At 41.7% G+C, this 18,044-nt stretch overlaps 4 protein-coding genes across 4 annotated transcripts; 2 read left to right on the top strand and 2 right to left on the bottom strand.

Moving 5' to 3' along the window:
* Positions 1-3,823: 3,823 nt before the first annotated feature.
* On the top strand, positions 3,824-8,147 carry LOC135945733 (leukocyte receptor cluster member 8 homolog). Its single transcript, XM_065493580.1, has 8 exons — positions 3,824-4,099; positions 4,154-4,220; positions 4,274-4,615; positions 4,668-4,972; positions 5,029-5,524; positions 6,605-7,025; positions 7,621-7,828; positions 7,889-8,147. The coding sequence occupies exons 1-8, from the start codon at positions 4,038-4,040 to the stop codon at positions 8,049-8,051; spliced, it is 2,064 nt and encodes a 687-aa protein (XP_065349652.1). The 5' UTR covers positions 3,824-4,037; the 3' UTR covers positions 8,052-8,147.
* On the bottom strand, positions 8,124-10,637 carry PIG-V (phosphatidylinositol glycan anchor biosynthesis class V). The gene is made up of 4 exons (XM_065493581.1): positions 10,413-10,637; positions 9,463-10,290; positions 8,970-9,215; positions 8,124-8,657 (listed from the first exon to the last, which is right to left on the bottom strand). The coding sequence occupies exons 1-4, from the start codon at positions 10,485-10,487 to the stop codon at positions 8,421-8,423; spliced, it is 1,386 nt and encodes a 461-aa protein (XP_065349653.1). The 5' UTR covers positions 10,488-10,637; the 3' UTR covers positions 8,124-8,420.
* Positions 10,638-10,928: 291 nt separating this feature from the next.
* On the top strand, positions 10,929-12,117 carry LOC135945776 (uncharacterized). The gene is made up of 3 exons (XM_065493641.1): positions 10,929-11,095; positions 11,153-11,618; positions 11,764-12,117. The coding sequence occupies exons 1-3, from the start codon at positions 11,059-11,061 to the stop codon at positions 12,014-12,016; spliced, it is 756 nt and encodes a 251-aa protein (XP_065349713.1). The 5' UTR covers positions 10,929-11,058; the 3' UTR covers positions 12,017-12,117.
* Positions 12,118-12,181: 64 nt separating this feature from the next.
* On the bottom strand, positions 12,182-17,767 carry LOC135945775 (uncharacterized). Its single transcript, XM_065493640.1, has 9 exons — positions 17,537-17,767; positions 16,950-17,276; positions 16,420-16,654; positions 15,625-15,957; positions 15,331-15,511; positions 15,075-15,264; positions 14,906-15,023; positions 13,946-14,401; positions 12,182-13,391 (listed from the first exon to the last, which is right to left on the bottom strand). The coding sequence occupies exons 1-9, from the start codon at positions 17,656-17,658 to the stop codon at positions 12,945-12,947; spliced, it is 2,409 nt and encodes an 802-aa protein (XP_065349712.1). The 5' UTR covers positions 17,659-17,767; the 3' UTR covers positions 12,182-12,944.
* Between the last annotated feature and the right edge of the window lie 277 nt (positions 17,768-18,044).

Here is an 18,044-nt window from a genome sequence, read left to right as displayed (position 1 = left end):
TGGACAAAGTTACTAATTTTTATTATGTAGCACAGATTATAAGTATATCCCTACTTAAAACCAACTTTGTCTCAATCTCTGCTGTACGCTGAATGTATATATATACAAACAACTGAATGCTGTGACTGTAATACATAAACCCAACTGCTTATATAATGTAAATAATTTTTTAAAACTTAAATTACTCTTGTGACTCAGGTGGTACAAAAATATGTCTTGATATAATAAATAAAATTTTAAAATTCAATGAAACTATGTTTCTAATTCAAAAAACCCTAAATTACCAAAATTCTACGGAAATTAGGAGATCATTTGATTTTCATTGGAAATTAATATTAACGCAATGATAGCGGTCAATATTTGTGGCCAATATTAATACAATGTTAAAAAGCGTCACATTTTCACATTGATACAATATTATATACCAATATTAAAACAATAATGATCATTGGGAAATAATAATGGCCTTAATATTAAAACAATGAAGATTTTTGGCACGGTGTTTTGTCCAGTTTTTATTTCTGTTTTTTCATATGTTATTTCCACGTTTTTCAGGGTAAAACTTTTGTTAGGTTGAAGAAATAACCTAAATTGGTTAATATACATATGTATCAATTAAATGCCTGCCTCATTAAGAATTGTCAGATCATTTTTATTTAGAATTTGACACCTGTTCTGTAAATATGACCACAATTCAAAAACAAAATTATAATCAGATAAGTCATTCTGATTGTTATAGAAAATGGAGACGAAGAAACTCCAGGAAACAATCGGCGACCTTCCAGATATACTATTGCCAGGGATATTTTGGCCAATATGGAACGAACAGCTTCTAGATTGGAGCGGCCAGAACCTGTGTACGCTGGATTTCATATCGAATTCAGCCATGACTCCTTCGAATTGACACCGATAATTCTAGAGGAGAATATGAAAATCCTCGAATGGAGGTGTTATGCTACGAGTTCGGAGCGTAATTCAAAGAATTGCACCTTGTTCTTAAGTAAGTCAAACTATCATGTGCATAAATCCAATACTTAAATCATTTCTCTTGCAGGCGTTGGACAAGGAAATGTCTACTTTCTAGACGAAGCCAGCAGTTGGGTCAACGTTAGCGCTTTAAATGTGAAACTTGACCTTCCTGCGAAAACGCTGCTTTTTGGAGAGCTAGTTTCAGAGTTCCATGGAGAGGGGGATGCACAAACATGCATCAAAGCATTGCATGTGATGGATGCTCACATGCTAGACGGCCATCGCGTTGGTTACTTTGGTTTCGATGCTCGTGTCGGACTATGCAAACTTTTTGCCCAGAACCACGACAAGCCGCTCAGAACCGACTTGGCTCGGATTTGTGTGAAGGAAGTATTCACATTGGACAACTTGGATCCTCTGTTTGAAAAGATTAACTCTAAGAGAATCAAGCAGTGTGGTGGAGCAAGAAAAGTGTGTTACGTGCTCGACGACAGTGAGGACAAGTTCTTCACGGTGGGTGGCATTATGTTTTTGAAGGTCGTTTTGGACCCCTGGACTGTATCGTTCAGCAAGACTTGCTCAAGGAAGTACTATTTCAACCTCCAGAATGGTACTTCGCAGTTTGATTGTCATCCTGACTCCGTTCTCAGTTTTAGTGGAACTGCACGCGTAAATTGGTGGTGGGACGAAGAAGTAAATCTTGCCATGGGAGTCGATGAAAGAACTCTGGACCCGTCCATTGTTCACAGAGTGAACTTATTCGAAAAATTCATCGAGAAAAATTAAGTCTCGGAATGGAATAGGAAATTCCTCTTCGTTTTGCCTTTTTTACTAAAAATTGATGTGTAAATATGTAGAAATTTCGCCGAGTTGATTTTTTGCTGGTAAAACTTAACATTATGGACGCTAAAGGTCCTGTTGTTACTGTCAAGTTTTGTAAGAATTAGATTATATTTGTAGATCCTTGGATGACATTCAATATATTTTGTATAAACAAATTTCTCACGAGTGAATAGCAGGCAGAGATTTGTTGATCTGGTGTCGCTCTCCTTTATTTTTTTATAGAAGTGTTATATAGTGGTTTTGCTACTTCGCAGGGACCGTTTTTTGCCTTTTAAAACTTAAAAACTTAACATGCTAAAGGTAGTATTATTATTACTTGGATTTAGGTATTTGAAGATCCACCGATCTTAATGATTATTTGTTTGATGTATATTTTCATTCATATGATGGATATATCATGCTATAGTTTGACTAGTTTGAATCGCCTTTTTAAAAAGGTTTGCTTGGCTTTGATGAATGCATTTTCAGGGTTGCATTTGCTAATCACCCTCTGTTGTTTCACCACTGGTTTTTTTTCCACTCAATTTTCACCAATTTCTTACCAAGAAATGCAAGACATTAATTTATTTCAAATTTCCACTGTGAAAGTCTAAAATTTGCGGCCGGAGTGCTCAAAATTTCGTCTCTTGTGCAGATTTTTTCTGTTTAGTTTCCATTTGCTGCCTCAATTTCTCTAAAAAATCTTTCTAACGATTTTTCAAGCCGAGATCATGATTTGAAAATTGTTAAAAGATAAGGTGCAAAAGGTAAAAAAACTGGTAAAAATTGAAAAAACCTTTTCTACCGCTGCACTACATTTTGCAAAAAAATGCGTGATTTTTGCAACCCTGGAATTGCTGGGAGTGTAGATAGAGGTTATAAAGCTAGGTCTTTAGTTTTATAATTATCTTTTTAACATTAGATTGTGATTTTTGTAAGTTTATCGAGTCATTTCGACTTGATTGTCCATTATGATGGTCAATTTGTTGCACATTTTACTTAATGGATGATTGAATATTTTTTTAATATGTTACAAGACATTAAATTGATTAGTATTTTACTATAGTATATTTTATTCACGAGTATTATATATGATACCATGCATATCTATGTCAACTGCAAATAAAACTTGAGACAATTTTTCAACACAAATATCGTTTTTAATTACATTTTGTTTTAAAATTCATTATTTGAACCAAAGTACAAACATATTAAATAGTGAAAGCCTGGTTTTAATTATATTCAATATTAAATAGTGATTTAGTACCTCTAACATTTAACAATTTAGGCCAAAAACCGCAAAGAATTACATACAGTTAAAATATTTTAACATCAAAAAGCGCGCCATTATTTAAAACGTCCAAAAAAGTTATACCGGCCGGCGAATCAGCCAGCGATCGATGACGGCGATGTCGCATTTTATGTTTAGCAGATCAATCACCTCAACTTTTGTTTATTATTGTTCGTCAACCACCAACTTCGCCCTTCTGTGTTCTAAAGTAAAAAGCGTTAAAAGTTAGGAGATGAGAAGCAACGCAGCCAGAGTCACTGACAATGAGAGAGGGGAAGGAGCACTCCTTCCCGTCTCGGTGACTGGCTGTTGCTGGGCGGATCTCTCGTTTGATCGCTACTAAGTTATAGTAGTAGTTGTTGTCATTTTTACTCTTCTTAATAAATAAATTGTTGGTCCGTTGCTAACTATAAGCACCGCGGCAACGGTGCAAGTTTTGAATTCTATAATTCTTAATTGTTCACCGTTTCCGTTTCGTGTGCTGGGCCGCTACTCTTACAACTAGTTCAGCTGCCCTCATACGAATTCTTGTGATATTCCCGCTTCCCGCACCAGCCAGGCATTTAAATTTTGAACAAAAGCGCATCGCCGAGTGCGCAAATGCGCTCATCTGCTGCTACATTCACTGAAAAGACTGGAACGACGCCATCATTATCAATGAATTCATGAAATAAGCACAAAGAGGTGCGGCGCTTTTGAAGTTTAACTCCAAAACAATGGAGTTGGATTAAGTACTCTCCTCATCTATCACTCTTGTGACTTTTTCAGTGTTGATGTCTCGTTCGTAATTCGTTCTCGAGTGCGTTGTATGACGAATTTTCGTGATTTCCGGCCGTGAATTATCGAATTTGCGCTGAATAATCTTTTAGTCTAGCGCCGATTCGTATCGTTTTGCTTAATTTCCCGTTTTTTGTCTCTCTCCGCCGTTCTTTAGCGCTCAAATTCGCGTGTGAAAATGGGCGACCAACCGCCCCAGAACGGATGGTATTCCGGTTTCCATCCAATGCTTCACCCAGGGTTTGTCGCTCTTTTTGCGCGCAATTCACGCCACTAATCCTTTCTTTAACGCAGGAACCCGCGGTTTCAGAGCCAATTTCCACCTCAAATGACGCCGCCGCCCTCTTTTCCGCCAATTAAGGTAACTTAAAATTCTTGCGAATTTTCAGGTTTGACAATTTTCTCTTCGACCAGTCGACAGGTTTCATGCCCTTCCGGATAGCTGGTCCCGGCCCCCGAAGACCGTTTGAGCGACCGCCGCCTCCCGTGCAGAGCCAGGAACCGACCCCGCCGGGTGATGACAGCCCGCCCCCGCTGCCCCCCGGCTCCCCACCCTCCCCTAGTTCCATTCCCGTGCCGCCTCCACCCTCGATTCCCCCGCCCCCGCTGCCTCCGATGAACATTCCTCCGCCGCCGTACGGTACCCCGTTGCGATTCAACCTGGGAAAAAGACCAGGCCTCGGCTTTCCGCAGAATAGTCCCAATCAAAACCAAAATAATTACAATCAGCAGCAGTCCCAGTTCCAGCAAAATATGGTAATTAATTACTTTATTCGATTAAATTGATGTAAATAATTTTTTTCTGTAGCACCAGCAAGGTATGCGAGGTAAAAACCGAAACAAAAAAGCCCGTCGACAGCAGCAGCAGCAGCAGCAACAGATGCAGTTTCAAATGGGCAACAAGCTGAACAACCCTTACGTGCCGCGGCACACGTTCGTGCCGCCCCCGCTGCCCCCGAACACGCCAAACACCCCACCTCCACCCCCTCCTGAAAGCATCCCGACCCCTCCTCCTCCGCCACCGCCTTCTACTCCCCCTGTTTCAGAGAGAAAGCCCGAGGAACCGTCGCCCTCGCCCATCGCCACTGTCCAGGAATGGCCCATACCTCTTCAGTAGGTTTATTATTTATTCACTTAATTGATTTATTTATAATTAATTATTGTTGCAGGAATTACGTCATGCGTTGCTACTCAATGTGCGACTCGAAAGAGGACCGGGACAAAGTTGACATCTACTTGAAACAAATGCTAACGGAAAAAGCAAAGCTCGGTGCCGGCGCGCTGTCCATGCACAACTGGAGCGCCGAGAAGCTGCCGCTGCACCTCGTTCAGGCGCAGCAGCAGCGGCGACGGCGGCGCCGCTCCTCGTCGTCGGGCAGTTCTCGGCGGCGCCGCTCGAGCAGCTCCTCCTCCTCGCGCTCGTCGTCGCCGAGCCCGGTGCGCGGCGGCTCGGCCAAGAAGGCCAGGGGAGGCGCCGGCGGCGCCAGGGGGAGGGGCAGGGCCGGCGGCGTCGCCGGACGCCTCGGCCAGCGGCGCCGCGGCGGTGCCACCGGAAAACCGTTCACCAATCCGCCTCCGGAGGCGAACGCCGCGCAGCTCCAACGACGCGCCGCCCGCTTCCAGCAGCACCTCAGGGGGGAAACGCAAAAGCCGACGCCCATTCAGGTGAGAAACACACACACACACACTAACCCCCTTCAAAGTTTACTCTTCAGAGAGTAAAATTTGAAAATATGATTTAAATTTCAAAATATTTTACTAAAAAAATGTAATCATTTTAATATATAAGTGTACTGCAGGCTGGGTTCCAAAAACCCTGCCTGCTAGAAGAATTTGTTCCGGCGCGATAATAAAAATAGGGAATTCGTAGAGTTATAAATATGCTTAACGATTAGATTTTATGAAAACTTTGAAGACCTAAACGTTTTTAAATAATGGCGTCGTTCATTAAGATTACCAAGAAACGTTTATCAATCGATTTGTCTCCTTAAATCTTTTCCGCATTCTTAAATTAACACTAATTTTAATTTATTTAAAAATGGTAATTTATTCATAGTTAAATTTAATCCACCTTAAATTGCTAAAAGTTTCTAAACGAATAATTTGAACCATTGATTTAAATTCGCAGCAAGTCAGGTCACACAAATTCAATAAATTCACCATCAAACTAAAAGTTTTTACGTCAGCAGCTCAATATTCAATCGTCTGAATTGAATTGCCATGGACTTTCAGTGGATTGACATGAGTCAACAGTTAAAGTAACAACTGGAATTGTTGGCTAGAACGCACAGTTCATCAAATTGTTTATTTTCATAATTTTCTCTACGTTTTGCAATTATCAAAAGAGGATTTTACTACATTTGAAATCCAAAATTTACAGCGCTTGGCCACATTTTATTGGCAGGTTTTGGTTCATTTATGTCGAGATTTATCCAATGGTGCATTACACTTCTTGGGGAAACTCTTTTTGCAAAAGGAACACAGTCCTCGCCCTTAGAAAAAATGCTAACTTAAAAAAATACAGAGCTAACAAGTTCAATTACGGCTTAAGAAATTAGTTTATACATTAGCAACAAGGCTTTTCACGAGTTTTGCATTATCAATCCCCTTTCACAGACTGAATATCAATACTACTCGTGAAAATAATTTCCTTATTGCCTTAAAGATAAATAAATTGAACTATTTCTTCCGCCAAGGTGTACTGCCATGTCGTCTATCAATCAAAATTTCAATTTCTGCCCACAGTTTAACGAAGAAAGCGCGGACTGGAGCACGATGCACATCGTGGGCACGTGCCAGAACGTGGAGAAGCCGTACCTGCGGCTGACAAAGGCGCCGGAGGCGTCGGCGGTGCGTCCGGTGGAGGTGCTGCGGCGCTCGCTCGAGTGGGTGAAGCGGCAGTGGATCTTGAAGCACGACTACCACTACGCGTGCGAGCAGTTCAAGTCGATCCGGCAGGACCTGACCGTGCAGGGCGAGCGCGGACCCTTCACCGCGCTCGTCTACGAGACGCACGCCAGGGTGGCCCTCGAGAGCAAAGACCCCGAGGAGTTCAACCAGTGCCAGACGCAGCTGCGCATGCTGTACAAGGAGTGCGGCGGCAGAAACCAGAACGAGTTCACTGCCTACAGACTCCTCTACTATGTTTTCACCAAAAATACACTAGGTATGAACAATTTTAGGGGATTTTTTTTTAAATTTCTGAGAAAAAATAAACGGAATTCAGAAGTCATCTTTCTGAATATAGTTATTTTTACGCTACTATGAACTGGTTAATTTTATGAGGCCAAGAAAAGTCCTCTCTTGAAAAGCTGAAAGTTTTGAAAAATCTTTCCAGACTTAAATTACTACTTTTTATCTTCTCACTGTCAAATTTTCATAATTGTTCTCGCCCCGGAAGCAATTAATTTCCTTTGCTAGAGGGCGTAACCGGTAAAATAAGAAAAAACTGGTCGGTTAGGGTTAACTTATCATGTAATATCATTTTTTAAAATAAAAAAATCAATGTTTCCATTTTAAAAAGAGATTTGGCGCTGAAAATAGTTTCTAGATTGAAAAAATCGTTTTTACTGAGTTTTAAAATGCCAATTCTTAATAGGGAAAAGCAAACAACACTCTAGAATTCATACACAAGCTCGCACATGTCTTGGAACAATTTAAAAAAAAATAATATTCCCTTTCAATATCGCGGAAGATGAAAATTAAAAAAATCAACACTGCCGTAAAAGTTATCCCATTACTAAAAATATTCCTTTTCGCAGATTTGACCACGACACTGGCGGAGATCACGGCTGAAGAGAAAAAATCTGATGCCATGATACACGCCATCCAAGTGTACAGAGCGTGGCTCGATTCAGACTATAACAAAATGTTCAAGTTGTACCGCGCCGCGCCGCTCATGTCCGGCTACCTAATGGACTGGTTTGCAGAGCGCGAGCGCAAGGTGGCAGTCAAAATTCTGATTAAAGCGTGAGTTGCCTCTAAACTTAATAAAAAAATCTTTAAAATTAATTTATTCTCTTTCAACAGGTATCGGCAGCATTTGCCCGTGTCATTTGTCGTAACTCAGCTGGCTTTTGAGAATAATGAAGATTGGTTTACTTTTTCGCAGTCAATGCCGCTCGTTTACACCAGCGACGATCGCACGCTCATCGATTGCAAGGCCAGCATGCCCGCCGTCGCCGCCCTGTGAATTCTGTGATTTTTTTCTCTGCCTTCGTCGGCCCCGTTTTTTGTTCTCCTTCCTATTAATAATAAACTCTCATTTTCAGGTTTACTCGTTATAGAACCTGTGTCTTTTAATTAAATTTAAATTCACACACACTTGACTAATGTGAGACACATGTTTGAACAAATTTAACGAAACAATGGACAGTTATTAGCAATTACGATTGATCAAAATGATGCAACTTAATCTTAATTCTCATGGAAAAATTATTTCAGCTCATAATTAAGAAGCCAAATATAATTAGTTAAACCAAAATCTGTGTGGACAATTTCCATTCTGAACCGCCCATTCCGTATAAAATTTTAAATTATATAGGGACTTGGTTTTTTTCTCTCACGTCCAGGGCAGGTTGACGCTGAACGCGATAGAACCGACTAGAAAGTAGCCTAGGAAGTAGAGACGCACGAAAACGCCTCTCCAGTCTTGGGGGCGGACGCACAGCAAAAAACAGCGCCAACTGCTCTTGATGTTTTCCTTAGACTCGGCAATTCTGCTTTCATTTTGACTAGACCACATTGCGGCGAACCAGTAGAACGCCGGACATGACGAGGCTACTAGCCGCGTTGTCACCTGAAATAGAATTATTTTTTAAAACCAATATACTGAATCGCTGAATTAAATAATTTGACAATCTAGTTTCCGAATCACTTTTTTACTGATTAAATAGCCATTTTCATTGGAAAATATTGTTTTTAAAAAATTAAACTCGAATTTATTTGCCAATAATCAAAACCTTAAGGAGTTTAGTCAAGATATTAGAGTCTAATTGCTTCAAAAAATTCAGACTAGACTTGAAAATTATGAACCATTTTTTTTTCAAGCTGTGAGCAAGGATTTTAACGCTAGTAAAATAATAAAAGCGGCTATTAAATCATTTTCTACCTGGACGTGGATGCAGAAAAAGCAGAAGAGGGCGAGGAAGACAGTGTGCACGACCATTGGCAGCGTGTGCGGTGGGAGCTGTCCCGGCACCGACTTAGGCCTCGTCACTGAGAGGCCGAGCGTGAGGCAGTGCCCTGTGTAGTCGAGGAAAAATCGCCAGCCGCACGATATCACCAGGAAAAGCAGCGGCGCCGCTAGCAGGAAGTTGGGCAGCTGCTTCCACTCGAAGTACCTGAGGAAGCCCACCTGCCAAATAGTCATAATTTAGTTTTATTAAAGTTTTATTCATGCGATAAAAACCGGTAAATTATAATAAAAGAAAAAAATTTATGGGGAATTGATAATAAAAAATAATATTTTGAAAGAAACAAGAAAAATCAAAGGGATATTGAAAAATAAATTATAAAATCAAACCTTTTTTTTCAAAGATGATTACATTATTTCACTATGCGATGTAATAATTTAATTTAATTTTTTTTATATTTTATTTCACCTGCCAGTGGGAGCTCTGGACGTACTGGTAGGGCAGCGCAATGGACTGCAGGCAAAAGGGCGGAGGAGGAGTGCTTCCCGCAACCAGATAGTCATTATCATGAGCGTGTTTTATAAGGAAGAGCGGTAGCGAGTAGTGGGGGTCGAGGCAGAACCTTCCGTAGGAGAAAATCTGGAACAGGATGAAGGGCAGCGGCAGGACGAGGAGCAACAGCAGCGCCAGGTGCGGCCGCCGGAAGCGGAGGTGCTGGTGGATGGGATGCAGCAGGTTGAGCAGGCCGTTGGAGCGGCAGGCGGTGCTCAGGGCGAGCAGCAGGGCCGACGAGGGGAAGGGCTGCAGGGTGTTGAGGCGCGCCAGGCCCGAGAAGGTGAGCATGGCGAACAGGGACTCGGAGTAGGGCGCCGAGAAGAAGATGGAGGCCGGCGACAGGCAGAAGAGCGCGGCCGCCCGGTACGGCAGGATCGACCTGATCGGCATCAGCGCCGCGCTCAGGTCGTACAGCGCCAGGGCGGCCCGTACGAAGCAGTAAAGGTTGAGCCCCGTGAAGATTAGGAGCAGCAGAAGGGGAGGCGACAGCAGGACTGTCAGAGGGGAGGCAAGCGAGGCCAGGAAAGAACCTGCCATCGGCAGCAGGGGAAAGAAAGCCAGGGTGTTGAGGTAGGTGTAGCCGTGCCGGGCGACGTGGAGGAAATACTGGCCGTCCCAACGCATCAGGCCGCCGAAAAGGAAGGAGACCACGGGGTCCAGTGGCCGCGGCGTATCCAAAGGGCTCTTGGCCGCCTGGAAGACGTCCGTCTCGTGGTGGGGTAGCAGGTTGCTGGCCAAACACTAAAAACATTTTCATTTATTATCTTTTTTCTTTTAATTTTGCAATTCGAATTAATTAAGAGTAATTTTCAGTTTCCTACAGAAGAATTTATAAGAAAACAGAAAAAGCCAATAATTCAAACCTGAATCGAGAGGACGGCAATTCGAGAAGCGATTGCCAATCGGCGGATTTTGTTCCTCTCGGCTACTCTCTCCATTTTACGCCGATGTCGGTCAAGTCATCAAATATAAAAGCGAATATTCTTTGTCAAGTCACGCACGCTACATGGAATTAATATTTAATTCAACAAAAAGAGATCAAAACAACTTTGTATTCTCGCTCCTGCACCTGCAGCACCGGAGATTGAGTTCTGTTTGACAGTTTCGGGGGCGTAACCAAAGCCAAGACACGCCTTCTTTCAACAACAGAATGTCGATCCGATAGCAAGAATACCGGTTCTCAAAAATGAACAGAAGAAAACAAACTATAATCCGAAAAAAAATTTAGTTTTTGACCCTAAAAATGGATATTTGTTATGTTAATATTAGCAAAACCAATTAAATATTTAATTTCAACACGAATTCTCGGGTTTTTTAACCAGTTTTGAATGAAAAATACCGGTACTTCCTATCTTTAGTGAAAAGCGCGCGAATAGCCACGCCCCCATTCCACTGTCAACGATGTTGTGGAATTTGGCCTGATAAATTTGGCTTTTAGCATTGTTTCCTCTCGATTGTTGGTCCGGCGAGGCCAGACGTCGATTGTTGCCGGTCAAAATTTCTAGTAGCATGGATTCTCTGAGCTATTTTCGCAGAAACACCTCAAGTGAGTACAAAATCCAGTTAAAAACCCCCAGAATTTAATTCACATCTCATAATGCAGAACCAAAAAGAAATTTCCTGAAGGAGAACAAGCGGCAGGTGAGGAAGCTCGAGGAGCAGTTTCGCGAGACGCACATCGACGAGCCGCGGGCGCCGCTGCGCAGCCAGAAATACGCCAACGTGCAGCCCAAAATCCAGACGCAGACCGTGAGACGTCCAGCCTCGGCGTACGCCGCACCGTCCACCCGCACGGACTCGACCGGCAGCCGGAGGGCCGCGTCCGCCGCCGTCAGCACCTGCGACGAGGCCGTCCAGTGCTGCGAAGAGGCGAAAATCCTGCGCAGCCAGGGCACGCAGACTGACGACGACAGGGGCGTCCATCAGGGAAAGGAGCTCTCGGCGTCAGCTGGCACCTGGGAGCAGCGCTCAGAGCTCAGGTTGAACCTGGCGGAAGGGCCCGAGGTGACTCAGAGAACGTCTAGTTCGGGGGATAAACTCGTGCGGTGGGACCTCAGCTCTGATTCAGGGTATGTTTTCGGTATTTTTGCCCCTGGATTGATTTTAATTGACCCTGAAATGATGAAATAATGTCAAAAGGGATTATTTTTGGCAATTAGGAATGTGTAATGGTGGTGTTAAAAGTGTTTTAATTTGAGTTTTTAAAATTGTCAGGGTCAAAGAGTCAGCTAAGGGCGGCTGTGATCAAGGTTCAGTGGTGTTCAGCGACAACGAGCGGCTGCAGACCCTGGATCAGCTGCGGACGGCGCAGGAAAAGCTGCTGGCCGAGCTGAACCGGCTGCCGGTGCGCTCAAACACGCTTCGGGTGCAGAACAAACGGCGGGAAATTGACTCTCAGCTGGACAAAATCGAATCCATGATGAAGACCTTTTCGAGGCCGCAGCGGTCGCAGTCGTCGAGTCGGTAGACAAAATTCAGTGGAAGTGAAATTGCGCTGTGAAACTAATTTTAATTCTTTTTGTAAAGATAAATAAGAAAGAACAAGGTGCAAATTTATTATAAACATGACTGACGTTGGTTTATTTCTTTCTCTCAACAGTTTAAACAGTACAATATAAAATGGAATGATTTTCTTTTCAAGAGTGTATCAAAAACCATGATAAAATAAATCAAACAAACCACAGAAACATGTTTTAGAACAAAATGAGGAATGAGTCGACATAATATAAATGGTCAAAAATTAAAACTGGGTTTAACCATAACTCGCTTGCTCAATCCATTAAATTTAAACATTTATTTTTACATTACCACTCTATAAATGGTCCCTTTTTCTAAATACGAACAAATTTATTGTTGTCGGACGGACTAAGTTTGATTTGCACTTAAAACTAGAATGGTCAAAATGACAGCAGGCCAAAATTTGGCAATGCAACAGAGTGAGTTTGGCTTTAAAACAAAAATTTTAATACTTTTGTTTACACTATATACCTGTTTATTTATTTGGCTTTATTGTAGCCAATTTTAAGCTGCGGAAGAACTAGTCACAAAAATCGCTTATAAAACTCACATTTTGAGTGCAAAATATATATTTGACAACTTTGTGCAGACTAAAATAATATCATTTTAATGCAAACCGCATTAAAACTCGGACGGTTAGGTTTAAAAATAAATTTATCGTCTTTTAACCAACTGATATAGTTTTGCCAAATCTCTCAAAACATTATTTTAAAAAATACTTCTTTCCGTTCTATTTGAAATGCCTTAAAGAAATAATTTTCCTAAAAATCAGATCTTGAATTACTCGACATTCAAACATTTACCAAACAATAAAAAGAATATCATAAGTTTCGTGTGTATGGACGGACTTACAAAAAATTATTGCCAGAAAATCAGATCTACAAGCTGAGCACGTGGACTAAGAGGGCGGCCAGGAGGAGGGCGAGGCCGGCGCTGGTGGCGTGTCCCGAGGACAGACGGCACTTGTACATGTCGTACTTGGACGGCGTGTCGGCCACGATGTTGTTGAACTCGGACTCAACCAGCTGCCCGTCAAAGTAGGTGATGGCGTCCTCGAAGGGGTACTCGAAGCCCTGCAGACACTCGCACTTGTAGCCGCCCGACTCGAAGCCGCGTCCGAGGATGGGCACGCAGTAGGACGACTTGCGGTCGCACTTGTGCGTCCCCTTGAACGCGTTCGGCGTGTAGTACGAGCCGGGACACTGGTTGATGTCCAGCGTCAGCAGGTCCACCGTCACCGCGACGGCGCCCTTGAATTCGAGACGCGCACGCAGCGCGTCCCAACCGAAGAACGGAGCCGCGTAGGTCACTACCCACTTCTTCACCTGAAAAAAAACACAAAATTTATAGATTTGTTGGATTTTAAAATAAATAATCCTATGACTTAAAATATAAAATGGTTTTAAAAGCAGTAACAAAATAAAAAAATACTTTTAATTTTTTTCGTCTTTAGGCATTTTTTTCAGCTTGATTTTTGGGGATTTTTGATACTGAAATATATAGAAAACGCCCCTATCCCGAGATTCAAACCTGGAAATTCCCCATTTATTAACAAGAAGTGCTTTTAGAAATATTTCAACATTTCAACGCTCAAAAATCCCGTCCAATCGACCTACAACTGAAATTTAATTTAAATTTTTGGCAGAAATGACAATTTTTAAAACGTCATTGGATTGTATTTAGATATTAGGAAGGTTGGATCTAAGTTTCCCTGATAATATCATATTTCCAGGCAGGTATACAGCAAATATTGCACCTGTTCAAATTAATTTTGTTTTTTCAATGTTAAAATTTAAATAAATTTCGCCAAATCTGAAGATTAATCAGCCCCAATAAATTTTATTATTTTATATTCTCCTAAAAAAACACATTTTCTTACCTTTCCATCGCAGTCGAAATAGGGCTTGGTCCAGTATCCATGGTCCAAGTTTGCAGCTCGGTAGAAGTTGGGGTAGACCTCGTACTTCTTGAGGTACTCGCCGGTCTCGTTGTACCTGATCTTGATCTTCATGTTGATCTTCTCAAGCGAGTCAAAATTGGCGCTCCAGCGCTGCTTGAGGAAGCGGAACCACTCGTTGTTGAGGTAAACTTCGTCGGTGCCGTTGAGCCGCGCCAAATCCTCCACCTTGAACTTGCGCGTGTTCAGCTTCTCCTTGTAGGCGAAAGGCGCGAACAGGGTTCGGTTTGTGAACTTGTTGCGCTCCCAGAACGTGCCGGCAGACCAGATCTTCGAGTCTCCCATCAGAAGGGACAGGGTTTCTGCGATCATCTGGTCCTCTGAAAGGGGAAAATCAGCCACCCTCGTCCCAGAGTAAACTTCGTAAGGGTCGACCACCTAGAAAAGAAAATTTTAAATAAAGCAGATAGGTAGAGAAGTTTAATTATTTAAAAAATAAAAATGAAATAATCATGATGGATTTTGAAACAAACACTAAAAACCGTTTAAAATCAAAACCAACAAACTTTGATTCCAAACGTAATAGAATAAACAGTAGATCAAACAAAAATTGATAATAAATTCACTTTAAAAAGACTTAAATCGTCCAAATTATTGCCAAGATTTGTCAGAAATATTGATAATACGCTGCTAAAGTGGTACCACTAATAATTTCTTTTACTTAGACTCTTTTAAAATTTAGCTGAAACAAAAACCTTGAAAAAAAGGTTGTATTCACTTTTTAGAGAGGATAAACAAATTAAATTCGCAGCGTTAGTTGCGCTCTTAGAATGATTAATTTTGAAAATTATAGAAGCCCATTTACAATCATACAAATACATAATTTTAAGTACCACTAGAATTACTTGGATAATTTTATCTAAGATGGGAAAGATGACTAACCTGGAGGAATCCAGAAATGAAGTTAGCCAACCGCACGGCCATCCTAGCCTCGTTTCCAAACTGCTCCTCAATACCGTAAGCGATGTCTCCGTTCAGGGTCAGTTCCTGCTTGTGGTAGCTGAGAAACAATCCAGTTAGGAAATTTAACTACGAGGAACATTTTTTTTACTTTTTGCACGATTTGGGAGTGACGTCAAAGATGAACCTGAGCACTTCATCAATGTTCATCTTGTCGTGGTCGAGGGACCTGCGGCTGCTTGTGCCGTTTGTGGAGTTGTGGTACTCGTAGAATTTGTCCAGGTACTTGTCCTTCATCCACTTGGGAACTCGCTCCCAATGCTGCGGCAGTCGGTGGATCCCTAAAATAATTTGTTGCTTAGCCAAATTTACAAGCAGATTTTACACTATATAAAATTAAAACTCACAGGAAATCCTTTCGCAGCTGAAGCCTCCGTGGTAGTACTGCTCAGTGGTGGCCCTTTCGATGATTTCACCGAGGTAGGGCCTTCTGACGTTCGGCGGCAGACGCCAGCCTGGAAGACAGCGGCACTGGTACCCACCCCTTCGGTAACCCCAACCGTGGATTGGTTCACATTCTGTTGTGTCCTATAAACATTTTATTTAATTAATTATTGTTTCAAAATTATATTTTTAATGTTTATCAAACAATTAAATATATTTTTTCAACTAAAAACGACACATTTCAAACAAAATCCAACCTTTTTGCATCTGGCCGTGTCTGCAAAGCGATTCGGACCCTTGTTGCCCTCGCCAAGAGGGCACTGGTTGATGTCTATTCGATCAAAGTCCATTTCAATGACCGAGATGGCAGTATAACTCGGGTACTCGATGTGTCGGAAGCCGGTGTGGCGAGGGTAGAGGTCAGCAATGGGCACCACGGCCGCCACCAGCCACTTGTTCGACCGACCGCAATCGAAGTATGGACGCGTCCACTTCACTGGACCGGGATCCTCGTCCGCGCCAGGAGGGCCGTGGAACGAGAATGTCTCGTTTGTGTTGTTTGCGTAACGGATTTTCACGTCGTATGTCACCTGAAAATTGGATTTTGGAAATAAAATTAGAAAAATTTGCATTTTAATCGTATTGGTATGTTTGCCACAAATTCCTCTAAGCAAAAAATAGTTTCCAAATATTTCTGGGTTAAAAAATAATTAATTTGATATCCTAAAAATTTTTATTTCACAATTTTTATTTTACAATTTTTAAAATTAAGGCTATTTTAAAAACCAAATTATTAATATTTTTTCCCAAAAGAAAATCTCATCATGTAGTAAACTAAATTATTAATTTAAACGAAATTTGAATTTTTACACACCAACATTGGTCAACAATTAAATTTTTTAACCTTTCACTTTAAGTTTTTTTTCTAATCTCAAACGATACATACGAGCCACACATATTACATTTATTTCATATAAAGATAATAAAAAATTCCCAGTTTTGAACTGATAAATCATAACATTCTAAACCAAAACAAAGTGATTCAAACGCACCTTGGTGTCCTGGCGGTTCTTGACGACGTCAGGCAGCCATTTTCGGTACCACTCGTTAGTTCTGTAGTAGTCGGAGGTGTAATCGCTGCTCTGGCTGTTGTTGGGGATGGCTCCCAGGTCCTGCACTGTGAACGTGTTCATGGTGGAAATACGCTGCAGGTGGATCGGGTCGTTGAAGTCGTCCGCACGGAAGGTGCGAGGCGCAAAACGCGGCATTGTCTTGTTGAAAAATCCTCTGCAACAAAAATACACCATTACGCAAATTTTTTTCTTCCGATTTTTTTTTTAAATTTGAATTCTTTTACTAAAATAATAGGTTTCTCCATAATTGTACGTTTTTGGGGACATTGAAGCAAAAATGCTCATTAATTTAATGAATTTTTAATTTAGTATATCACATCAGGGATATTTAAAAAATAGCAAAATGTAATTTAAATTCTTAAATAACTCAATCTTTTGTTTCTAACCAATTTTAAATAATTTAATAATCTTATTTATAACTGATTTAATTAAAAAGAAAAAACTCCTACCGATACGAGGGCGAGTAAGAAGAGTTGGGCGCAAAATAAATTGCGCTGGCGTTGATGAAAGGGTTGGAGGAGACATCGGCGACGGTGGAGAGGAAGTAGTACATCATGCCAGGGTCGTAGGTGTCATTGATGGCCGGCCGGATGAAGCGCGACTGCAGGGTGTAGCTGTAGAAGAAGGCCCTGGACAGCGCCAAGTTGTGCAGCAGCAGCAACGCCGTTCGGTTCGGGAAGACCGGGTTGATGTTGATGTCCTTGATATCGGGAAGGTGCGAAACGCTGTCCTCTGGCAGGTACAGGTCACCCAAGTGAGAAATCGGGCAGTTTTCACTGTAGAATATGAGGGAAATAATTCATTAATTAATCCGAAATGGAAAAATTGATTGGATAGCCCTGATAATGCCCATAAAGAATTTTTTTATTTACATAATTCAGAACATATTTATTTGAAATTTTCGCGGATAAATTTATTTATTAAATCAATTTAGAAAAGAATACAATATTCTTAGTTCAGAACTCGGGAAATTCTTTTGAGGAAAATGCTAATCGGGTGCAAGCAACCACGCCCGACGTTGGTTTGTTTGTCCGACCTGTTGACTTTTTCGATGCGGCTCTTGATCTCGTCGAAGGCATCTCTGCGCTGCCACTCGAATTGGCCGACAACGCCGTACAGCAGCGCCGACAGCAGGATGAATGGTGCTATCCGGTCCATCGCTACTGCACCATCCCTTGCAGACGCGAAAAAATAAACAACAAATCCACACAAAAGGAACAGAAATGCCGCGACAGGTGCGCGTCGCTCCCAGCGGTGCTCAGTCAAAACAGGGATGGGCTCGATAACCGGTTATTGTTTGAAAGACACAGGAATTCTTACCGGTATTTTCAGGTAATTAGTCAAAAGAATTTGGATTTCTGGAATAAAAATACGATTTCTTCGTCTCAAATACTAGCCCCGCCCCTTTTTAAGAATTTTCTGAAATTCTTTTGTAAAAGAGCACATGTCCCGCCAAATTTTACTAGTTGAATTCATAATCAATACCGGTTAGCGTAATTTTTTGTCGCGGTATTTTACCGCAGTGCGGCAAGACAAGTGGTCTC

This window comes from Cloeon dipterum, chromosome X (genome assembly GCF_949628265.1).
Source record: "Cloeon dipterum chromosome X, ieCloDipt1.1, whole genome shotgun sequence".
NCBI lineage: Eukaryota > Metazoa > Arthropoda > Insecta > Ephemeroptera > Baetidae > Cloeon > Cloeon dipterum.
Note: the sequence above shows the minus strand (reverse complement) of the source record. Positions and strands in the feature narration are given on the sequence as shown.